General features: G+C 37.1%; 3 protein-coding genes and 1 pseudogene across 3 annotated transcripts in view; all 4 read right to left on the reverse strand.

The window, feature by feature from the left end:
- The window catches only part of LOC133056503 (olfactory receptor 5W2-like), a 51,433-nt gene extending 37,212 nt beyond the window's left edge, over positions 1–14,221 (reverse strand). The window contains exon 1 of the mRNA XM_061141873.1: positions 14,195–14,221. The gene's annotated coding sequence lies outside the window, so the exon portion shown is untranslated. The remainder of the gene's footprint in view (positions 1–14,194) is intronic.
- On the reverse strand, positions 3,881–4,838 carry LOC133056485 (olfactory receptor 10AG1-like; annotated as a pseudogene).
- Positions 8,748–14,251, reverse strand: LOC133056490 (olfactory receptor 10AG1-like). The gene is made up of 2 exons (XM_061141849.1): positions 14,195–14,251; positions 8,748–10,220 (listed from the first exon to the last, which is right to left on the reverse strand). The coding sequence occupies exon 2, from the start codon at positions 10,218–10,220 to the stop codon at positions 9,258–9,260; it is 963 nt and encodes a 320-aa protein (XP_060997832.1). The 5' UTR covers positions 14,195–14,251; the 3' UTR covers positions 8,748–9,257.
- A 7,171-nt stretch (positions 14,252–21,422) lies between these two features.
- On the reverse strand, positions 21,423–22,391 carry LOC133056512 (olfactory receptor 10AG1-like). Its single transcript, XM_061141884.1, has one exon. It carries the CDS (start codon positions 22,371–22,373, stop codon positions 21,423–21,425), a length of 951 nt encoding a protein of 316 aa, XP_060997867.1. The 5' UTR covers positions 22,374–22,391.
- Positions 22,392–23,737: the final 1,346 nt, after the last annotated feature.

Genomic DNA, 23,737 nt, shown 5'->3' on the forward strand with positions numbered 1-23,737 from the left:
TGCCATCTGTCCAGCCCAGACTCCCATTTCTATCAGCTGCCCTCACTTGTCACAAACTAGAACTCCAAGAAGTTACTATATCGTCTCCCCAGCCAAGGATGCCCTCAAGTTAATTGTGGCAACTCTCATACAGAGACTACCAGGTAATAGAACAGTATTTTCTGTACCACGCCCTACAAACAAACTCAGACACACTCACAAAATACAATGGAGAAAGATATTAGATTTAACTATAGGAAGTAGGAATAGATTTATACTCTTATGAAGATTAATAAGACATAGTTTAGAAATTTGATGCTCATGCAGTGAAAGCTATTCAAGTGTTATATATGTACACACCAATTTTGAATTATATTATTTTGTAATTTGTTTTATTTTAGTTCTAACAATTGAAATACATGTGTAGCATAATCTCAGTTTTGTTTTTATTTGCATTTTGATAATGACTAATGGCAGTGACTATCCTTTATGTGATTATTTGACTTCTGCTATCCACTTTAGTAAAATATCTATTTAAGAGTTTTGTACATTTAGTGGACATTTAGATTACTTCCATGTCCTGGCTATTGTAAATAATGCTGCAATGAGCATTGGGGTGCATGTGTCTTTTTGAATTACGGTTTTCTCAGGGTACATGCCCAGTAGTGGGATTCTTGGGTCAATGGCAGTTCTGTATTAGTTTCTTAAGGAACTTCGATACTGGTCTCCACAGTGGCTGTATCAATTTAAGTTTCCACCAACAGTGCAAGAGGGTTCCTTTTTCTCTATACCCTCTCTAGCGTTTCTTGTTTGTAGATTGTTTGATGATGGCCAGAGAGCTAGTGGGAACCTGCTTTAAACCACAGGGAGCTCAACTCATTGCTCTGCGGTGACCTAGATGATGGGATGTCAGGGCTCAGAGGGAGGGGGCATATGTATACATATAGCTAATTCACTTTATTATACCATAGAAACTAGCACAATATTGAATACCAATGATACACCAATGAAGGAAAAAAAAACTCATACATTTGATGTTAGATTGCTTCTTTTCTTCCCGTTGGCTTTGAGAGTTATTTGTATAATCTTTCTATATACTTCTTATTTGATATATGCAACTTTCAAATGTTTTCCCTTTTAACTTGTATTTTCTATTTGGGCTTCCCTAATAGTTCAGTTGGTAAAGAATCTGCCTGTAATGCAGGAGACCTCAGTTCCCTTCCTGGGTCAGGAAGACTCCTGGAGAAGGGATAGGCTACCCACTTCAATATTCTTTGGCTACCTTTGTGGCTCAGCTGGTTAAGAATCTCCCTGAAGTGCGGGAGACCTGGGTTCAATCCCTGGGTTGGGAAGATTCTTGAGTTCTTATTCACTTTCTGCCATAAGGGTGGTGTCATCTGCATACCTGAGGTTATTGATATTTCTCCCGGCAATCTTGATTCCAGCTTGTGCTTCCTCCAGCCTACGTTTCTCATGATGTACTCTGCATATAAGTTAAATAAGCAGGGTGACAATATACAGCCTTGACACACTCCTTTTCCTATTTGGAACCAGTCTGTTGTTCCATGGCCAGTTCTAACTGTTGCTTCTTGACCTGCATACAGACTTCTCAAGAGGCAGGTCAGGTGGTCTGGTATTCCCATCTCTTTCAGAATTTTCCCCAGTTTATTATTCAGCTGTTAAAAAGGGTAAGATGATTCCATTTGCAACAACATGGGTGGACCTAGAGATTGCCATATTGAGTGTGGTCAGACATAGAAAGAGAAATATCATATTATATCATTTACTTGCAGAATCTAAAAAAAAAAAAAAAAATAGTGACATGTACCCACTGCTGTATTTAAAATGGATGCCCAACAATGACCTGCCTATTGCATGGGGAGTGCTGCTCAATGTTATGTAACAATGTAAGTGGGGAATTGTTTGAAGCATAAAAGGTACATAATGTGAACTTAGGGGACAGCACTATTTCCATGGGGCTGTGATTCCTGCTTTCCTAAATTTCAGAAACAAAACTATTATTGTTTTCTCCATCTAGATCATCATCTTTGTCATCTTTATTATAATCATCATCCTAGATTATATTACAGACTATATATGAAAGTATATAAACATATGAAACATTAATTAGAAGGTATATATACATATAGACACTATGAATAAAATGTATAAGTAACTAAACCTGGTACACCATATTTACTACCTAGATGGTAAAGCAAGCAAATGGACTGAGAAGTGAAACATAACTAGCTTCAAAACAGGAGCCAACATTGCCTTAAACACATGTGTACAATTATAACTAAAACAACAAAAGAGCATAATTGTCAAAAGAACTTCCAGCGGATGTATTCTCCAAATGAGTTGCTGATTGTGCTTATGTGTGTGTGTGTGCTCAGTCATATCTGGCTCTTTGTGTTCGCCTAGACTGCAGCCCACCAGACTCCTCTGTTCATGGAATTTTACAAAGCAAGAAGACTGGAGTGAGTTGCTCTTCCCTATTTCAGGGAAACTTCCTAACCCAGGGATCAAACTCTTGTCTCTTGCATCTTCTGCATTGGCAGACAGATTCTTTACCACCGTGCCATCTGAATGTAATTGAGAGGATACCTGTTAATGATTCTATTGACAGATACTCATTTTCCTGGTGAATATCAGTTCAAAGGTTTAAATATTATATCACTTGGAGAAGGTTAAAAATATAGAGGATTAGGCAAGGCACACTAATGTAAATGCAATTGTGGAAGCTTTGTGTAATTCTGAAAATAACTTCTAACATTTTCTTCACATTAAAAGCACATATATTTTATTTTTAAAATATGAAATAGCATAGGGGTAGTTTGGAAGGCAGTGATGAAAAGATGAAATAATTCAAAGCAGATTATTTTGGGGCCAAAATTGCTACATAGAATATAGAAATATGTACAAAGTAAAAGTGTTGAGACAAACAGGGAGATTCTTCTACAATGTGCAGTTAGGAAAAGTACTCAGTGCATGAAAAATTTTCTTTTGGTATGATGATTGAAGTAATTCCTCATGAGGGTATAGTGGGCTAAATAAACATACTCCTAGTGACTATTGATTCTTTGAAGTCTCTAGATTTTGCCAGGGCTCTGACATAGGGCATGGTAATATGCATTCGCTCATTCACTTGTTCAATTCCTCCTTCAAATAGTCATTATTTAACTGCTACTGGTCAGTTTCCATGCAACTGAATCAAAAAGTGCTGAAAATAAAAGTGGAAAAATATAAGGAATCTTGCATGTTTTAAGGTATATTTAAGCCAAAAGTCTTAACAACTTGAATTCTCTTTTGTTTTTTCATAAAGTATGTAACAAACATTACTCTTTATTCACAATAGAGGATTATTTAGGTATGAAATATTGAAGACCCTTTCACTAATTAGCTTTCCAGGCTCCTCCATCCGTGGGGATTCTTCAGGCAAGAACACTGGAATGGGTAGCCATTCCCTCCTGCCTGGATCTTCCCAATCCAGGGATCGAACCCAGGTCTCCTGCATTGCAGGCAGATTTTTTACCGTCTGAGCCACCAGGGAAGCCCCAAAAATATTTAAGCAGAGTCAACGGTGGATTATTTTAAACTATCTAAAGTATCTTATAAGCTAGAAATGGTTAAGTTTTTAAGGGGAAAATATTTAAAACCATTCTCTGATAACTGTGTGGCAAGCAGTTAAAACATTTATAAATATACTCATCACACTATACTTTTACTGTTTTCAGTCATTCAGTGAAGTCCAACTCTTTGCAACCCCATGGACTGCAGCATGCCAGGCTTCCCTGTCCTTCACTGTCTCCTAGAGTTTGCTCAAGCTGTTGTCCATTGAGTCAGTGATGCCATTCCACTATCTTGTCCTCTGTGGTCCCCATCTCCTCCTGCCTTCAATCTATATTTTAAGTAACAATTGTCTCAATGCTGCAATCACATCCTTGCTCTGAAGGCTGTATATCATGGGATTTAACACTGGAGTCACTATGGTGTCGAACAAGGAGAGCAGTCTGTCACCTCCTGCAGAGTGAATGGATTTGGGCCCTAAGTAGGTAACGGCAGCAGATACAAAGAATAAAAGCACAACAGGCGAGAAGAACACGTGGAGAAGGCTTTGTCTCTTCTGGCTGTTGGCAGCCTCAGAATGGTGCGATGATTTTACTGTAAGAGGCAAGTATTAACGTAAAAGGCACTGCAGCAACGAGCAGAACTACTACACAGACCGACAGCTCACGTGCAAAAGTGTGCCCGCAGGCCAGCTTCAGAATGGGGGGCCCGTCACGGAAGAAGTGGATGATCTGGTTAGAATGACAGAAACGCAGAGTGAAGATCCACCACGTTTGCCCTATCTGCACTGGGATTCCGCTGGCCCAGGAGCCCACAGCCAGCTGGAGGCACTTCTTTGGGGTCATGACCAGGGGATAGTGCAGGGGGTCACAGATGGCCACACAGCGGTCATAAGCCATCACCACCAGGAGGAAGCACTCAGTGGTTCCATGGATAAGGAAGAAGCACATTTGGGCAGCACAGGCCAGCACAGAAATGCTCCTGTTCTGGGTCCAAAGGTTCACCAGAATCCTAGGGAGAGTGATGGACACGTAACAGATTTCCAAGGAGGAAAAATTTGCCAGGGAAAAATACATGGGTTTGTGCAGTGCAGGGTCAAGGCAAATTATTATTATTAAGAGGCTATTTCCAGTTAAGATAATGATGTAAATGATGGAGAACACCCCAAATAGTAACCCTTGGAGGTTTGGAAGGTCAGAAAACCCCAGGAGAACAAATTGTATAACTGTTGATATGTTGTCTTCTGCTTCCATCTCTTCATATTTCATCTGTGGGAATGATTCAATCCGAAGTACCATTATTTCACTTTTTGACTTTTGTTTCCTTATGTATAAACAGGATTCTATGTCCTCTTATTTTTCCAATTCCCTAAAGAAACAAAACCTATTACTAATAAGACCTGTGAAAGTGTAGTGAAATATATCTTTCATTAATGTTAAATATATTTTTAAGAAAATATATCTCTAATTTTCTTGAAGAGATTCAGAGCTAGTCCCTTAAATCTATTTCTCACTTCCACTGTATAGTCATAAGGGATTTGATTTAGGTCATACCTGAATGGTCTAGTGGTTTTCTCTATTTTCTTTTATTTAAGTCTGAATTTGGCAATAAGGAGTTCATGATCTGAGCCACGGTCAGCTCCCGGTCTTGTTTCTGCTGACTGTATAGAGCTTCTCCATCTTTGGCTCCAAAGAATATAATCAATCTGATTTCGGTGTCGACCATCTGGTGATGTCCATGTGTAGAGTCTTCTCTTGTGTTGTTGGAAGAGGGTGTTTGCTATGACCAGTGTGTTCTCTTGGAAGGACTCTATTAGCCTTTGCCCTGCTTCATTCTGTACTCCAAGGCCAAATTTGCCTGTTACTCTAGGTGTTTCTTGACTTCCTGCTTTTGCATTCCAGTCCCTTATAATGAAAAGGACATCTTTTTTGGGGTGTTAGTTCTAGAAGGTCTTGTAGTTCTTCATAGAACCATTCAACTTCAGCTTCTTCAGCATTACTGGTTGGGGCATAGACTTGGATTACTGTGATATTGAATGGTTTGCCTTGGAAATGAACAGAGATCATTCTGTCATTTTTGAGATTGCTTCCAAGTACTGCATTTCGGACTCTTTGGTTGACTATGATGGCTACTCCATTTCTTCTAGATATTCAGTGGTTTGCTAATGTTTACATATACTTTCAGTATGGAAATCCAATATATGAGTCAGTTATTAATTGATTCTCTGTTTTGTCAAGTATGTTGGCTGTCACAGAATAATGACCCTCAAAGACACATTTTATAAGGAAGGCTGAGTGCTGAAGAATTGATGCTTTTAAACTGTGGTGTTGGAGAAGACTCTTGAGAGTAACTTGGACTGCAAGAAGATCAAACCAGTCAATCCTAAAGGAAATCAATCCTGAATATTCATTGGAGGGACTGATGCTGAAGCTGAAGCTCCAATACTTTGACCACCTGATGTGAAGAGCTGACTCTTTAGAAAAGACCCTGATGCTGGGAAAGACTGAAGGCAAGAGTACAAGGGGACAACAGAGTTCAAGATGGTTGGATGGCATCACCAATTCTATGGACGTGAGTTTGAACAGGCTCCGGGAGATGGTGAAGGACAGGGAAGCCTGGCGTGCTGCAGTCCGTGGGCTCACAAAGAGTCGGACACAACTGAGCGATTGAATAGCAACAACGACATGCCTATATGTGACAACCTTGTGTGTGCATGCTGAGTCACTTCAGTGGTGTCTGCTTGCGCCACCCTATGGACTGTCGATAGCCCGGCTCCTCTATCCATGGGATTCTCCTGGCAAGAATACTGGAATGGGTTGCCATGCCCTTCTCCAAGCTATTGTCCCAATCCAGGGATCAAACCCACGTCTCCTGCAGCTCCTGCACTTCAGTCTGATTCTTTACCCCTGAGACACTGGGGAAGGCTGTATATGACAACCTTAATCATTCTAAACATAATTAGTTCAATGAATCCACCTAGAAAAGTTCACATCTGAGTTATTGCATGCACATACACAAACTCTTTTTATCTATGTATCTATCATCTATCCAAATGCTTTAAACACAAAATATAAATGTACATATATAAATATATATATCTTTTGTGTGCAAAGCTTATTATGGAAAAGTTCAATCATCTTCCTTTTTGAAATTTCAACATCATCTCTCTAAAAGTTTGTTTCATAATTTATATATTTTTTCAACTCTTCCCTTAGACCATATGTTCACCTTCTCTTTATCTTCCAATTCTATTATTCTATTTCCATATATGTTCTCTGTACTAATTATATGATAGTGAAATAAGCTTACATGCTTTCATGTCACAGCTAAAGAAATAGTTTATCGATATAAAGGTTACATACAGCAAAACACTATTCCAAGAAACAATTATACATATGATACCTATATAAATATAAATATACAGATACCTTTAAAAAAAGGAAAGAAAGAGACATCTACCATTATTCCCTGAACTTTCTTTTCCAGCAAAGAATCCATAGCTATTAATACAATCCAGATGCACAGTGAAGACATATTCACTTTTCACTTTCCCCGAATCAGGCTATTAATCTTGGATTTTGCACATATTATTGACCTTCCCATTCTTTGCTGTCAGTTGACTTCAGTCCACAAAAGCAATATTATCCTAAAGTACATTCACACACACAGACAAGCATGTATACCTTCATAAATGAATATCTGTTTTCGTGTTTCTAAATAACAAAATTGTGTTTGCTTAGTTTCTCAGGATTATAAGTGACTTGTTCCAGGAATAGTACAATGCAAAGTAGTAACAAAAGATTATGCTGCTAATAAAGAGATTTGTAATTTACAAAGCATTGGTAGTATTTGCACACATTCATTGTATTTTAAAAACAAGTAATACAGATACAGATTTTTGGCAACCTATTACCACTGAATGTGGTAACTAGTTTAGATATGGTTTGTTAGTTGCCAAGCCAAAGTGAAAATAATTTCTGAAGCTGTCCACTGACATTTTTAGCTTGTGAAACTTCAGTATCTACCCAAAACAGTCACAATGCCCCAAGATATCACTCTTATTTGCCATTCTCTATAAAAAGAGAAAGATTCAATCACATCTGATTGATATATCAGTATTTTTAAATGTTGCCCCCCCCCCATTAGTTATCTCTTTTCCCTAAAAAAGTTTTTTTTTTTTTTTTTAATTATGCAGGAAGGAGAGAAAAAAGAGAGGATTTCTTAATTTCTGTCTCAATCTTTTCAACATATAATAGTTTCAGGATTTATCCAACTTCTGCCTAGAAATGTTTCTGGGATTCTGGTGTTGCTGTTATTACAGTTCTCTTTCTTTTACCCTCCCCTGTATTCAATCATTTCCATTAGATTTCAGTAGGTTATGATAGCCGTATTATCTGCGAATCGTGGTGACTTATTTTTTACTTGGTTCTCAGTAAGAGTCAGTTTTTCCTTCTTCACTTTATTATCAGAATTGCTCACATGTCATCTGGCTGTTTTCTCCCAGGGAGGAAGTGTTACTGAACCTCCCTATCCATGTGGAAGTAGCCAGCGCTGCATAAATGTGCACAGAACTGGCATATATTCTTATGGGAACAAACTTTAAAAGCAACGGTTCAAGCTTCATCATACTTTTTAACTTTGAGTAATGGCGACAGGTCGTATTCCGCAATGATCTATTTCCTGTCTATATGAAGGATTATTATATATACATGGGATTTTGAAAAATATGTAACTACAGAATAGCACACATGACTAATAATTGCGATTTTCCTTGTCCAGAATGAATACAAATGTATTGTTTGCTATTTTGATTACTTGAATAGCACAAGTTTATTGTAATAAACTGCACAATTTCAATAAAACAAAGGGAAGCATAGAATGATTTACTCTGTGATTTCCATAATGAACAATGATGATTATTTTTGTATTGACCATTTTTAATATGTGTATGTATATAAGGTTTAAGGTGTACAATACTTGTGCTTTTATAGCAGATACTTGCTTCTACAAAAATTTAAATCCTTTCCCTTTTACCCTAATTTTCCTATCACTACTATCATCTCTGGGAAAATACATTATATGACTTGTGAATATTCCTATCACTTTTTCCAAGCTCATCTTATTGTATATAAAGATTTCAATAATATCTTTTGTTTTATCAACTCAACAAATCATAATATGGATTTAATCTAATATACACATAAATGATACCTAATAATTACTAATATCATTGTACAGCATCGTTTATTAAACTACATTCCCAATGAGAGGTACTTTTCACTCTAAGAAATTATTTCTCTGTAGAATAATTGCTAGGCCAAACTATACATAACATTTTAATTAATGTCCATTACTGACTTAGTTTTAAAAATTTCCATGACAACTCTATGGAACTGAATAATATGCTTTCCAATAAGTGATAAAACTGAGTCTGTATTACAACTGGGCCTCTTATAGCAGTTCTTGTCTAAAGCTCTTACTACAAAAGAACATTTCACAATAAGGTTATAGAATTCCCAAGCGAATGCTTTGCTATTTGTTGACCCATACACTACAGCATAACTGGAGACAGAAAGGTTTCTCAATGTTACAAGTAATTTTTATTTTGGTAATAACTACCACTTTATAGACAGATAAATTGAGTTTAAGATAAATATCTGTTGAAAATTTGTAACACGTATATAAGAAATCAAGTTCTGAAATACAAGTCACTTTTTCCATGAACTAAGGTGTTTACCTGGCCACTTTCTCAGGGCCATCATGACGTCCTTGTTCCTCAGACTGTACATCATGGGGTTAAACACAGGCGTCACAATCGTGTAGAAGAAGGAACGCACTTTGTCAGTTCCTGCTGAGCCCTGCATCTTGGGTCTTAAATATGTGACAATGGCTGATCCGAAGAACAATGCCACAGCCATAAGATGAGATGAGCAGGTGGAAAAGGCTTTGCCCCGACTTGTGGCTGATGGCAATTTAAGGATTGTGGAGATGATTTTGCTGTAGGAGACGAGTATCAACAGAAATGGAACCAAAACAAACAGCGCAGCAACCCCGAAGATCAACAGTTCATTCAGAAAAGTGTCCCCACAGGCCAGCTTGAGTATGGGAGGGATGTCACAGAAGAAGTGGGTGATGAGGTTAGAACCACAGAAGGGCAGAGAGAAAGTCTGGCGTGTCTGGCCTATTTGGATTGGGATTCCACTGATCCAGGAGCCAGCCGCTAGCTGGACACACACCTTGGGGTTCATAACTAGAGGATAGCGCAGAGGGCTACAGATGGCCGCGTAGCGATCATAGACCATCACAGCCAAAAGGAAGCACTCGGTGGCTCCAAGCGTAAGGATGAAGCACATTTGTGTGGCACAAGCAACCAGAGAAATCGTTCTTCTTTGTGTCCCAAGACTTGTGAGCATTCTGGGGAGTGTAACAGACACATAACAGATTTCCAAAAGGGAAAAATTGCCAAGGAAAAAATACATGGGGGTCTGGAGATCAGGGTCTAGTTTTGTTATCAGAAATATGATGCCATTGCCCATCAAGATAATTATATAGATGAGTAAGAACAGTCCAAATAAAAACTTCTGGAGATGAGGAACATCAGCAAAACCCAGGAGAACAAATTCCATCAATTTAGTGAGATTACCTTCTGGTGCTTTTTCTTGATGTTCCATCTGTGAAAAAGGGTAAATGTATTATCTGCTTTTTATTTTTACCATCAGGGATCAGTGCCTGTTTTATAAACTGTATCAGGGCATCCAGGTTGATTTTCATGATCAATGCAACTGCTTCTAATTTAAGAATTTTATTATTTATGCATTTCCCCTTTCTCAGTTTATAATCCATGTGTTATCACCATACACTCTCCCTTGAAATATCTTTTAGGGCATTCTTTCCGAATACAGTCCAAAGTCAAAAAAGTTAGAGTGTTAGTCGTTCAGTCGTGTCTGACTCTCTGATCCCAAGGACTGTAGCCCACCAGGCCCCTCTGTCCATGGGATTTCCTAGGCCAGAATACTTGAGGTTGTCATTCCCTTCTCCAGGGGATCTTCCCGACCCAGGGATCAAACCCAGGTCTCCTGCTTGCAGGCAGATTCTTTATCGCCTGAACCACCAGGGAAGCCCTGAATGCCCCACTCAGCACAGACATTGGACAAACTGATAGTTATTGAAGATAGACCCACGGTGTTGTTATGTGATCTCAGTTTTAAATACTGACATTATTTTGTGGCCATGTTTCACTGTTTGTGGGATCTTAGTACCCCAACCAGAGATTGAACCTCAGGCTCATGGCAGTGAAAGTACAGAGTCCTAATCATTGGACTGCTAGGGAATTCCCTCAAATATCTACATTTTTTGACAAGTTTATTGTATTTCTCTATGACTTTACATACTTCAGTAGCACTATTAATATAACAGAAGTTATCTCCCTTATATATTTTCAGCTACATATTTCAACTCTTCATTTCCCTCCCATCACTTGATGATCTTGATCATATGTGTTCTTATATACAATTCACATTATTAGGCAGTTTATAAAAAATATGAGAGAATATTTCATTTTATTGTACATAGGGGAATAAAATACATATATTTCAGTAAGATGCTATGTGGGGGCTATCAGAGGGTTTTATTCTGGAAAAGTTGTGTGGGAATAGATAAAGAGAGAAACAATTCAGAGGGTCACTGTGGGAAAAGAGGGGTCACCTGGAATGTGTTCACTAGCTGTGTGAGATACTTCCTGTCACGCTTTACCCCATGGTCTGTGTGCATCTCTGATGTCTTTGGTGTTCCTCTAATAATAATAATAGTAATAATAATAATAATAATTCAGATAACAGTTTCTAAACTCACTTTTCTTGAGCTAGGATATTGAGATTTAGCAATGATGGATACATTGCTCATTTGCACATTGGTTTTGTGATTGCAAATCAGTGCCTATTTTTTAAATCATACTTAAGTTTGAATCCTAACTCTGTTATTTATCATTTGTATATTAAGTAATTGTTTAAACTTTCTGTTTGCTTTCTTATTTGAGATAATTAAATATGATATTATTGATAAAATTACCTATCACTTTTAATATGTTTAAGTCATAGTCCTATAATTATAATTATTAACATGGTATAATGTTCTTAAATCTTTAGTTGCCAGGGTTGTAACACACTCCCTGGAAAAATTGTTTTTGGTACAGGTATTGAGTTACTCATTGATGGTTACTTTTTTCCATTTTTTCCTTTAATCAGGGCCAGGAGTAGGATACAGTCTTACCTAAATAAGGGATGAGACTCCTCCAGTACAGAATCTAAGAGCACACACTCAGTTTCAGGGCTGGTTCTGCATTGCACCGTTGTTCAAGTGACCGCCTCCTTAAACATTACACTCCAGGCATCACTTGACTCAACATGAGTCTCAGCCCTGCTTCTCAGTTCCCCACCCTTTATGTTTCAAGTTTTTCCACCACGCACAGTCTAAATATAGTGTCATGGACAAGAAATACAATCCTGACAAGACGGCCTGCGATTGAACCATGGCTTCACTTACCAGCTATGTGACAAGGACAAGCGCTTAATCTCCCTGCCCGTGGTTCACGTGGCTGCAAAACCGACTTAACGGCTGTACCAGCAGTTAGCACTGCTACGTGAATTAGTTCATTTGACACAATAAAGGAACGTAAAGTTGTTTTGGCATCCATAGAAAGTCTATTTGAAAGCTAGCTATTAGTGTTTTTATTAAAAGCTAAATTTTATTCTAAATTTCACTCTCTGCTTTAACAGTATGAAAAACTGCTCTCTAATTTACCTTGGCTTGGTATCACATGGTTAATGTGGGAATGAAATAAGATATTAAAACAATCATCACAGTTTTATAAAAATCCCGGACTTTTAGATGTGAATTCTCCACTAAATTTCTGCCAATAATTTAATAATATTATCACCTCTACTCTAGAACTAATAGGGAGAGCATACACAACTTTGTAGCACATAGTGTTGCAATTTGGCTAATTCCTTTCATATACCTTTTTTCTTTCCCACTGATATTACATGATCTGGGATCTAAGGACTGAGATCTAGGAAAATAGTTATTGCATGGTCTAGGAAAATAGTCCTAGTTTTCCTGCTTGGAAGCAATATAGGTCTTAGAAAATGCTTCTTTACTTAACATATTGTTCATTATTTGATACTGAAATTGAGTAAAGGAACAGACACTTTTATTTTAAAATTGTCAATCTTAAAAGAGAGGAAAAATTAATATACAAAAGAATAGAATTGCAATCTTTATCATTTTTATGAATAAAAGCATTTGGTATTTCACTCATTACCTGAATAAAATTATTTCCAGTACTATATAAAATAGAATTTTTAATTGTACAGATACGACATTTTGGTGATGAAATCTTGTATAACATGAAATAGGTAAGATTTGAGTTTGAATTTCTGAAGAGTAAAACAAGGTATACTTCAAATACGTTTGTATATTTGATAAAAATTGGTAACCCAATCCTTGAAAATAATTTAAAACATTGTTGAAACTAAAGCTATCTTTATTATTTTATAAATCCTGAATTCTATAATTTTTTCAAAATAATTGTCCTTTGAATTCCAATGGTTAAAACTTTATGTATTACTTTCTTTTAAATCTCTCATTATAATGTCAAACAGAATAGACATATGTAACCTTTTTTTGTTACAATATGTGGGCTCAAGCGAAGTTTTCTTTAATACTATCTATACCTAGACTTTAGCTATTACATACTTTACATGTGTAATATTACATGTAATACTACATGTAAAATATTACACATTTTACAAAGTGACTTAATACCATTATTTGTTATAATTATTTGATTGCATATTTTATTTAATAGAGTCAGAAATATATAGAAGTTGCTTTAATGAACAAAAATATTTGCTACCATGTGTAAAATTAATAATTTACACATTAAAAATCTGTGTACATGATTAATTTTAATTTTAAAATAAGAATTAAGCCTTACTATCATTTTCATATTTACCTTTCTTACTTGAAATGTTGCTGATTTTTCTCACTAGAGAGGCTTTGAATATTTATTGTAAGTGGAATTACTTGTTTCATCAAAGTAATTCAACTGGCCTTTAAATATTCTATTCTTTCTAAACATAAAGTGCTCTTAAATAAAGGTAGTTATCACTACTCAAGGGATCTCTGCAACTTGGCACATTTAAATTTCTAATTAAAATCATCACTCTTTGAATTCTCTGATTTGTTCTATTTATTTTTTAATTTTTCCCAGAAAGCTCTCACTACTCAGAATATTTTTTTTCTTCAGCCTCTCTAGGGAATAGAGGACACAGTGCATTTTATTTCTCAGATGTGAACAGGGTGCTAAGTAATATTATTTGTGGGCTCCCCAGGTGGTACAGTTGGTAAACAATTGGCCTGCCAATGCAAGAGATGCAAGAGATGTAGGTTTGATCCCTGGGTCATGAAATTCACATGGAGTAAGAAATGACAACCCACTCCAGAATCCTTGCCTGGAGAATTCCATGGACAGAGGAGCCTCATGGACTCCAGAGTTGGATACGTCTGAACACACACACACACACACACACACACACACACACACTACTATTTTGTTTGATCAAATAGACACGGATTCAATTCTTACCTTAACTGTTAATCGTAGTAGGAGAAAGGTTAATCGTAGTAGGAGAAAATTTTTCCTCTCTTTTGCAGCCTACCACCAATTTTTCCCAAACTTATTTTACATCTTCAAGATGTGACTACTTTCAGCCTCTAGTTACAATAAAATGAGAATCTGAAATAAGTCCAGCTGAGATCATAGGAAAGATGCTAAGCAAACTTTGTGAGTTACATATTTCAACAGTGGAGAAATTTCTCCAACATTAAGATTATTTAAATATCTTGGCTTAGAGCCAGTTTCTCATGACCCCAAAAATTGGATGTTGTTTCCTATTATTTAGTAAATAGTGATTTCTTGAGGTTTATGATTATGAAGAGAAAATATTTACAAGAGAGGGAACACATAGTAATGTGACAGTGGGAGTGATCTGGAAGGTTAATTAAAAAGTATCAGGAGCCTTGTGGCACAGATCCTGAGTAGTGGGGGGCGGGACAGGCTTCTCACGGGGACCGGATGAGATAAAGGACAGGAAGGGAGTGAGGCCAGCCAGGCTGAATCCTGCGGGGGCTCCCCCAAGACACAGCTGCTGCTGGGAAGGAGTCACAAGGCCCGTGGATCAGCAGGGGCTCAGTGGTGACGAGCCGGCCTCCCAAGGCAGCAGAGGCCAGCGGAGCCTCGAGGGCCGTCGTCCCCGGGGTCGCAGAGTCTGACCCAGCGGAACGACTGAGCGCAGCGCAGCGCAGCATCATGCATAAATAAAGACCTGCTGCCGGGATAGAACAGAAACTCCAGAAAAGGCTCAAATACACACGAAAATCTGTCATTGACTGAAAATAGCCTACCAAATTGGTAAAGCGTGGACATTTAAAATAACTGTCATTCGGACAACTGGGCAGACTTGGAAAAAAAAACAGTGTATGTATTCTTGATAACTATCCCACAGCAGAATAAACTCCAAATGATACACAATTTTGTATATTTTAGAGCGAAATGATGAAAGTATTCTAAGAAATTATAAAAAGAGGTTTTATAATTTTGGAGTAAGGAAAGTTTAACTCATTAAAATTTAAAATGCGGGACACACACACACACACACACAAATGTGTAAAAATAAATGATTCTAGATGCTAAAAAGTGGCAAGCCCCATAAGAATAAAATATAATTAATATAACAGAAAAAATTGTTACAACTGATTTGGAATAAAGGGATCTTGGCTCCTTCTTTAATACAGAGGAAAAGTCCAAAGTATAAATTTAAAAATGGCTAAAACAGATGAATTAACAATTCACAGAAGAAAATTTTTCTTTCAATATACAGAAAACAGCTTCATTTGTTAAAAAAAAAAAAGTAAATTGTAATCTGAACAATGATACAGTATTAAAAAATCTGAGACATTTTCCTATGTGCTGTGTATGTGTGGAGAGAAATATCCAATCAACCAATATCACAACTGTGCTCATCCTTTGAATTAATCAGTAAGCATGTGCACATAACTAAGATATGTAATAGCATGATTTTGCAACAAGTTTGTGACTTGAAAAAGTATGAATATTCTATGACTTAATGAGCCCTGATTTTGATATTGCCATCTATTCTTTTTTCTCCCACAGTTATATGATACCTTTAAAATATGTTCTATAATTTCTCCAAAATTTCTAGTGCTTGAAACTAGACTGGCTTGTTGTGACCCAGTGCCTCTTAACCACAAATGAAAGTTATTTTTTGTTATTGTTTTAGAGGTTGGAAAATTAAACTTGGCTTTAAGTATACCCTTTTATAAAGATGTTGATTTATTTTTCAAAGCAATTCAGTGGCATCACCAGTTTTGAATCATATTTTTGTTGCTTGATTACTACTTTTTTATAATAAAAGGTAATTCATTTTTCTGAATTAGTTTCAGAAAAAATAGAAGCATAGCCAAAAATAAGAAAGAGTAGTATGCTTTTTTCCATGATATAATTTGCTCATTAAATAAAATTTAAGAAATAGAGGAAATTATATATATACATATGGTAAATGGTGTTCTAAATACGGCTTTTTAGCTTAACAAAAAGGATATGTACAGTATGATTATGATTTGGTTTGCTTAAAAATATGCTTAATACATGTTGTACATAATTGCATTTTATTCATTTCTATAACTCTTTGGTTTTCCTCTGTGTGAAATTGTCACAATTACATTCAATTCTAGTTTGATAAAGATTTGACATTATGAATGATTCAAAATGAGCATCCTCGGATGCGTCCCTTGGCACACATGTGCGCACATTTCTTCTGGTGCATGGCTGAGGGTAAGATTTTCTTGATGAAGGCAGGCTGTGTGCCAATACACTGTAAAATTCACACCCCAGCATCAGGTGAGAGCTTTCATTACTCCACACCCTTTACGTATGTGATGGGGTGAGTCTTTTCGTTTATTTCATCCTTGTAATGAATGTGTCATAGATATCATTTGGTTTTAATCTGGTTTTAATTTGCATTTACTGGTTGCTAATGAGTTATTTTCTTCTTTTTTTCTGGGCATTTAGATTAGTCTCTTTTGAAATGCATCTTTAAGTCTATTGTCAATTTTTCTCCTGAATTTTTGATGCTTTTGATTTAGAGCACTCCTTTAACAACAGTGTATTTAAACCTTTTATATTGAAAAATTCCACTCTGAATATCAGTATTTCTTAGTCCAGGAAGTTCAACTGATTAATGTTTACAATATGACTCATAATTTTATCAAAAACACTTTTCTTGCACCAATGTCATGAAGTTAATAAACATTATCTTGGAAAAGATTCGTTGTTATGCATTTTTACTTAAGTTTACAAATTATCTGAGATTACCTTTTAAAATAAATTTTGTGAAGTGAGGGTCAAGCTCTCTTTTTTTGTACCATTATATATATTTAAATTAATATAGTTTATTAAAAGACCATCTCTTTTTTTCCTGCAGTATGAACTTTTGCTTATTTAAGTATGCCCATGTTCTATAGTCATTCAACAAGTATTCTCTAAAGCTTTCCATAAGCAGTAATCTTTGCTAGCTGAAATCTTTTGGTTTTAAGTAAATTATAACAATATAGAGGGAGACAAACTAGAATATACATTATGAATTTTGGATAAAAATATCGGGAGACCAATTGCTAGATAAAATATACTATATTGTTGTAGCACTTTGGCCACCTGAGGCAGAGAGCCACCTCAATGTAAAAGACCCTGATGTTAGTAAAGATAAAGGCAGAAAGGAGAAGGAGACAGCAGAGGATGAGATGGCTGGATATTAATAGTGTCGCTGACTCAATAGACATGAATCTGAGCAAATTCCAAGACATAGTGGAGGACTGAGGAGCCTGGCATGCTACGGTCCCTGAAGACACAGAGTCGGACATGAATTACCAACTGAACAACAACGAACCAAATAAGCAGTGAATTTTTGCTGACAGAGACTAGTCCATTAAATATGAGATCAGCCAAAAAATTAATTTCTTATAAATAGAAACACTAGGGAGATAACCCTGATATCAGAAAGTCAAGCATAAAATGGCAAGATCATGAGGATAACCAATTTATATCAATGCAGGAAGCAAAATTCCAAATAACGTCTGATTAAAACAATAGCAAAACTAAGTGGGGAAGAAGGTCACTAGCTAAAAGCAGTGGATAAGACGTTAAACATTAAAGCAGTCATTTTCTCAAGGCTATCATGACGGCCTTATTCCTCAGAGTATATATCATGGGATTAAACATCGGGGTAACACGCTATAGAAAGCAGAGAGAAAAAAATCTTTCCTGTAAAAATGTTTGGAATCATGTCATAAGTATGTAATGTTTCTGGGTCCACAAAATAAAGGCACAACTATGGGGCTTCCCAGGTGGTGCTAATGGTAAAGAACTTACCTGCCAATGCAGGAGATATAAGAGACGCAGGTTCGATCCCTGGGTAGGGAAGATCTCCTGGAGAGGGGCACAGTGACCCATTCCAGTGTTCTTGCCCAGAGAATCCCATGGACAGAGGAGCCTGGTGGGCTACGGTCTACAAAGTTGCAGAGTCGGACACAACCGAAGCAACTTAGTTCACACGCGTGATATGAACTGAGCAGGTGGAGAAAACTTTGGCTCATTCCGTTGCTGATGGCAAACATAGGAAGGAGAAGTGATTTTACTGTAGAAGCCAAGTATCAACTGAAATGGGATCGTGACAAACAGCACACTAATGGTGCAACTGTAGAGACTGATGTCTCATGTCATCTCACTCTAGAAATCATCGCCACAGGCCGGCTTGCAGTTAGAGCCAAAAATGACAGAGAGAAAATCTGGCATGTTTGCCTTATCCTGACTGTGACACCACTGATACAAGAGCCAAGAATCATTAGTTGAACACAGAGCTCCTGGTTTATAACTAGAAGAGGTTACGGAAGGTTACAATTGGCCACATGGCAGTCATGGGCCATAGCTGTCAAGACCAAGTATTCTACGTTCCCAAGAACAGAAATAAAATAGATAAAATAAAATATACCTTTGTAGTGCAGGCAAATATATATACATATATATATATATGTATATATATTTTTTCTGACTGGGAAAATTTATGAATATTCTAGAAAGAGTGATAGATACATAACAGATTTCCAGGAAAGAAAAGTTACTGAGGAAAAAATACATGGGAATTTGAGAACCTGGCCAACTCATTATGAGAGTATTGCTGTTGCTTCTCACCAGGATAATCACATATAAAAGAAAAATATTCCAGGAAGAAACACCCAGATTGGGAACACAGAAAAATCCCCAAATAACCAATGTCATCACTGAAGTGAGATGTGCTTCTGGGTTTTGTGTGTGTGTGTGTGTGTGTTTGATGTTCTCTCTGTGAAAAGACTGAAATCAGTCATTTTAATTTTTGTATAGCTATACGTAAATATATATTTGCTGTTGTTGTTCAGTCTTCCAGTCATGTCCAACTCTTCATGACCCCATGGACTGCAGCACTCCAGGCCACCCTGTAGCTCACCATCTTCCGGAGTTTGCCCAAGTTCATGTCCATTGCATCCGTGATGCCATTCAGCCATCACATCTTCTGATGCCCTCTTCTTCTATCTTCAATCTTTCCCAGCATCAGGGTCTTTTCTAATGTGTCAGCTGTTTATATCAGGTGGCCAAAGTATTGGAGCTTCAGCTTCAGCATCAGTCCTTCCAATGAATATTGAAATACATATGTTTATATTATATAAAATATATATTATACCTATGGAAGAGTGCCTATGTACATATATATCCATTTCATAATCTTAAATTTATCTCTATTTGTAACTATTATGAAAGCTATCTTAGTCCGTTTTTTAAAAGAAATGATCAAATATTATATATTTTGATTTTGTTTAGTTCACAAAAAATGTTATTTATTTCAAATATCAAAGATTATTTGGCTGATATTAAAATTACCCTGTTAGCTACTAAATATTCTGTAAAATGTTGGGAGGCAATAAGAAAAGAAGATATGCAGTAATTTTCTTCCACATGTATTTTATTGTCTGAATAAAATTTATGATTTTTGTGATGTGCACATTATTCTCTTCATAATAAATCAATACTCCAAAAAATATAAATAAATAAGTCAGACATTATCTGAACTCCCTTCACTGTAAAGAAGCTCATTCTCTCTTTTAATACACATCCAGATACCGCTGACATGTATACACACCAACTACAAAGATGCCCATGTGAAATGTTATATGAATATATGGATGCTATCTCCCTTTGTTTTACAAAAATAGAGTTATATTTTACACATACATTTATGTACTTATTACATGTCTCAAAAGCTTGGGATTTCTTCACTGGAGTGTCCCTAAAGCATTGTCTTGAGAGACTATGTGGCATCACATGGTAAACGGGCGCCCGTGTCTAATATGTTCCAACTGAAAGCAGCTTCCCTTTGCTTTGCTAGTGCTGTCTTTTGCAGTATTAAAAAAGCTTTTAACAAACATCTTGGACAAGCACAGGTAGCCATCATTCTTGGGCAAATATTTTTATGAGGTTTCATTGATATAGTTTTTAAAGTTAAAAAAAAATCCTACATTTTTTTAAAATCGCTGTTCCTAAAAGATACAGAATTTATTCAAGATGATTAGAATAAAAACACCTTAATAAAAAGACTGCTTACATAGTGTATTTGTACACTAGATCTTTTGTAGCTCTATTGTAACAAATTATCACAAATTGGGTGGTTTAAGCAACAGAAGTTGACTTTCTCACATCTTTAAAAGCCAGTGTCCCAATCACAGTCCTGGCAAGGTTTCCCTCCACAGGGTCTGAAGGGAGAGTCACTCCTCGCTTCTTTCAGCTTCCGGTGGTCCTTGGCCTCCTTTGCTTCATGGCTGTGTCACTCCCGGTTGCCGCCTCCATCTTCACGTGATATTCTTTTATGTGTTGCTGCATCTCTAGTCTTCACTTAATCTCTCTTCCCCACTTATAAGAACTAAGAACACTGGATATAGTGCCCTTCCCTTAAATTAAGATAATCTTGTTTGAAAGTCCTTAACTGAATTACATCGGCAAAGGCTTTTGTTTTCCTAATAAGTTCATGTTTGCAGGCTATAACCTGACATATCTTTAGAGGGATCAACATTCAACCCAATGCCCTTTATACTTTAAATTCCCAATATTCCTAATACTAAGGAGACACTGCCAAAGCAAAACATGAAGCTACAAGCCAGAGGAAATAGTGTCACTAGAGAAGAGTCAGCATTGAGGTAACAAAGGATCCTTCAGGGTTTGTACTCTTGAAAAACAGAGAAAGAAGGAAAAAATGCTAGAAAATTCTAAGATTCCACTACTCCCACCAACTTGGATGTGGTTGTTCTTTTCTTATCATCTAAATCCAATCCTCAGTACAGAAAAGGACAGTGAATATGTCTGAAGGAATGGGAAGTTTCAAGCAAATTTCTTATAAGACATGACCCTGATCATTACTTTTATAGCAGTTAACTATCATTTTATTGCTCAGGAAATCTCTTAACTTACTCTTTCCCAGTGAGAGGAAAGATAGGTCTTCAGAATAGATCATTGCCATGAAGATAATGTGTGCTTTGATAACCCAGAAACTCTTAACTCTTTGGAACCAGGGTCCTCTTACATAATGTGAGATGGCAGTTATGATATTAACTATCATTTCATAGGAACATAGAAATAATACTAGATGATATTTTCTGGTGTATTTCATGAGAAACATAGAAACAAATTGCTTCTGCAATTTCAAGCCTTTGAGTCAAGTTGACAATTTTCTTAGTAGTTTTCTCAGTGCCACGGTGATATCTTTGTTCCCCAGCGTATATATAATGGGATTCAACGTTGGGATCAAAACTGTGTAGAAAAGAGAGATCAGCTTCCCAGTTTTTTCAGATTGATTCGGTTTGGGTTGTAAATAGGTGGTAGAGGCTGTGCCGTAGAATAAGACCACCACCGTGAGGTGAGACGAGCAAGTGGAGAAGGCTTTAGCCCTCCCTCTGGCGGATCGCAATTTCAGAATGTTGGAGATGATTTTGCCATAGGAGACAACAATCAACAGAAATGGAACCATGATGAACACCACTGCAACTACATAGACTGCTATCTCGTTCACAAATGTGTCCCCACAAGCAAGCTTGAACACTGGGGGGAGGTCACAGAAAAAATGATTAATTGTGGTAGACCCACAAAAGGGCAGAGAGAAAACCTGCCATGTTTGCCCAATTACAACAGGAACTCCACTGACCCAGGGGGCAGTGACCAGCTGGACGCAGACCTGGGGGCTCATGATCAGACCATAGTGAAGAGGGTTACAGATGGCCACGTAGCGGTCGTAGGCCATCACGGCCAGGAGGAGACACTCTAAACCTCCAAACAGAAGGACCAAACACATTTGTGTAGCACAGGCAATGAAAGAAATGCGCCCTTTCTGGCTCAGGAGGTCTGTGAGCATTCTTGGGATAGTGACAGTTACATAACAGATTTCTAAAATGGAAAAGTGGTTGAGGAAAAAGTACATGGGGGTCTGGAGAGTGGGGTCAATTCTTGTTATCAGTACAATGACACTATTGCACATCAGGATGGTCAGATAGAGGACTAAAAATATCCCAAAAAGAACCCATTGGAAATTGGGAATATCAGAAAACCCCAAGAGGATAAATTCCATCATTGCAGTGATGTTTGATTTTTCTGTTCTCAATTTGTACTCCATCTGTAGATGTGGTAAATTCAAGATGGTTAATTCATTCATGCTTTTGAGCAGCATTTCCCTTCTGTTAACTGAATTAGATGCATGAACTTATTTACATAATCCGTGTAAGTATTGTTGCCTTTGCCTTGCTCAGCTTCTAAGAAATGAGATTTGAAACCTCAGCAATAAACTGACGTGCAGTTAAAATCAGTTAGAGAAATAAAATCTTCATTTTTTACACTTGGATGTAGTGATACCAGAGGCTTCCCTGGTATCTCAGCAGTAAAAGAATTTGCCTGAAATGCAGGGGATACAGGAGATGTAGGTTTGATCCACGGGTAAGGAAGATTCCTTGGAGCAGGGGACGGCCACCCACTCCAGTATTCTTGCCTAGAGAATTCCATGGACACAGGAGCCTGGTGGACTATGGTCCATGGGATCACAAGGAGTCAGACACGATGGAAGTGACTGAGCAGCAGCAGTAATATACCAGAAATAATAAGCTGCATGCATTTTTATTTAGAGCTTATTGTGCAGCAATAATATTAAATTATTTCACCCCCTTTAAGGGTGAAATTATATATGACACAGGCTTCCTATTGTTTTTCTTTGAGTTCATCAATTTCATTTTCTGTACCTCTTGACTTATTCCATCTCCTCTCAATTCAAAGATTTTCACTTAAAAATTTTGCCTAATTCTTATTCAAAACATTTTAAGCCCTCCCATTTCTACTTCAATGAGAACTGACTTTCTTAAGCTTATTCCTTGTTACTGGGGGAACAGATATGTGTAATCATATTGTTCTTCTCTGTGTACTTCACCCATCAGTTATGCTACACATGGAAAGCAGTAGTTACATCATGGGGTCCAGTAACTTCCCCTATTAATACCCATTGTACCTTGCATTACAAATACCAATTAATCTTTAACTTAGTCCATAAATAAGACCCATTCTTCATGATATTTAGGGTTTCCTGATAATTCCAGTCGGTAAAGAATCTACCTACAATGCAGGAGACCCCGGTTTGATTCCCAGGTCAGGAAGATCCACTGGAGAAGGGAAAGCCTACCCACCCCAGTATTCCCCGGCTTCTTTTGTGACTCAGCTGGTAAAGAACCTGCCTGCAAGGTGGGAGACCTGGGTTTGATCCTTGGGTTGGAAAGATCACCTGGAGAAGCGAAAGGCTACCCACTCCAGTATTCTGGCCTGGAGAATTCTATGGACTGTATAGTCCATGGGGTCACAAAGAGTTGGACACAACTGAGTGACTTTCAGTTTCATGATATTTTAGTATAGTTTCTTCTTAACATATGTGATTCTCTGATTCATTGTCATCTACTTCTCTTACAACCAAATAAAATATGTCCTATATAATTCTATTAC

The sequence above is a fragment of the Dama dama genome, chromosome 1 (assembly GCF_033118175.1).
Source record: "Dama dama isolate Ldn47 chromosome 1, ASM3311817v1, whole genome shotgun sequence".
Lineage (NCBI taxonomy): Eukaryota > Metazoa > Chordata > Mammalia > Artiodactyla > Cervidae > Dama > Dama dama.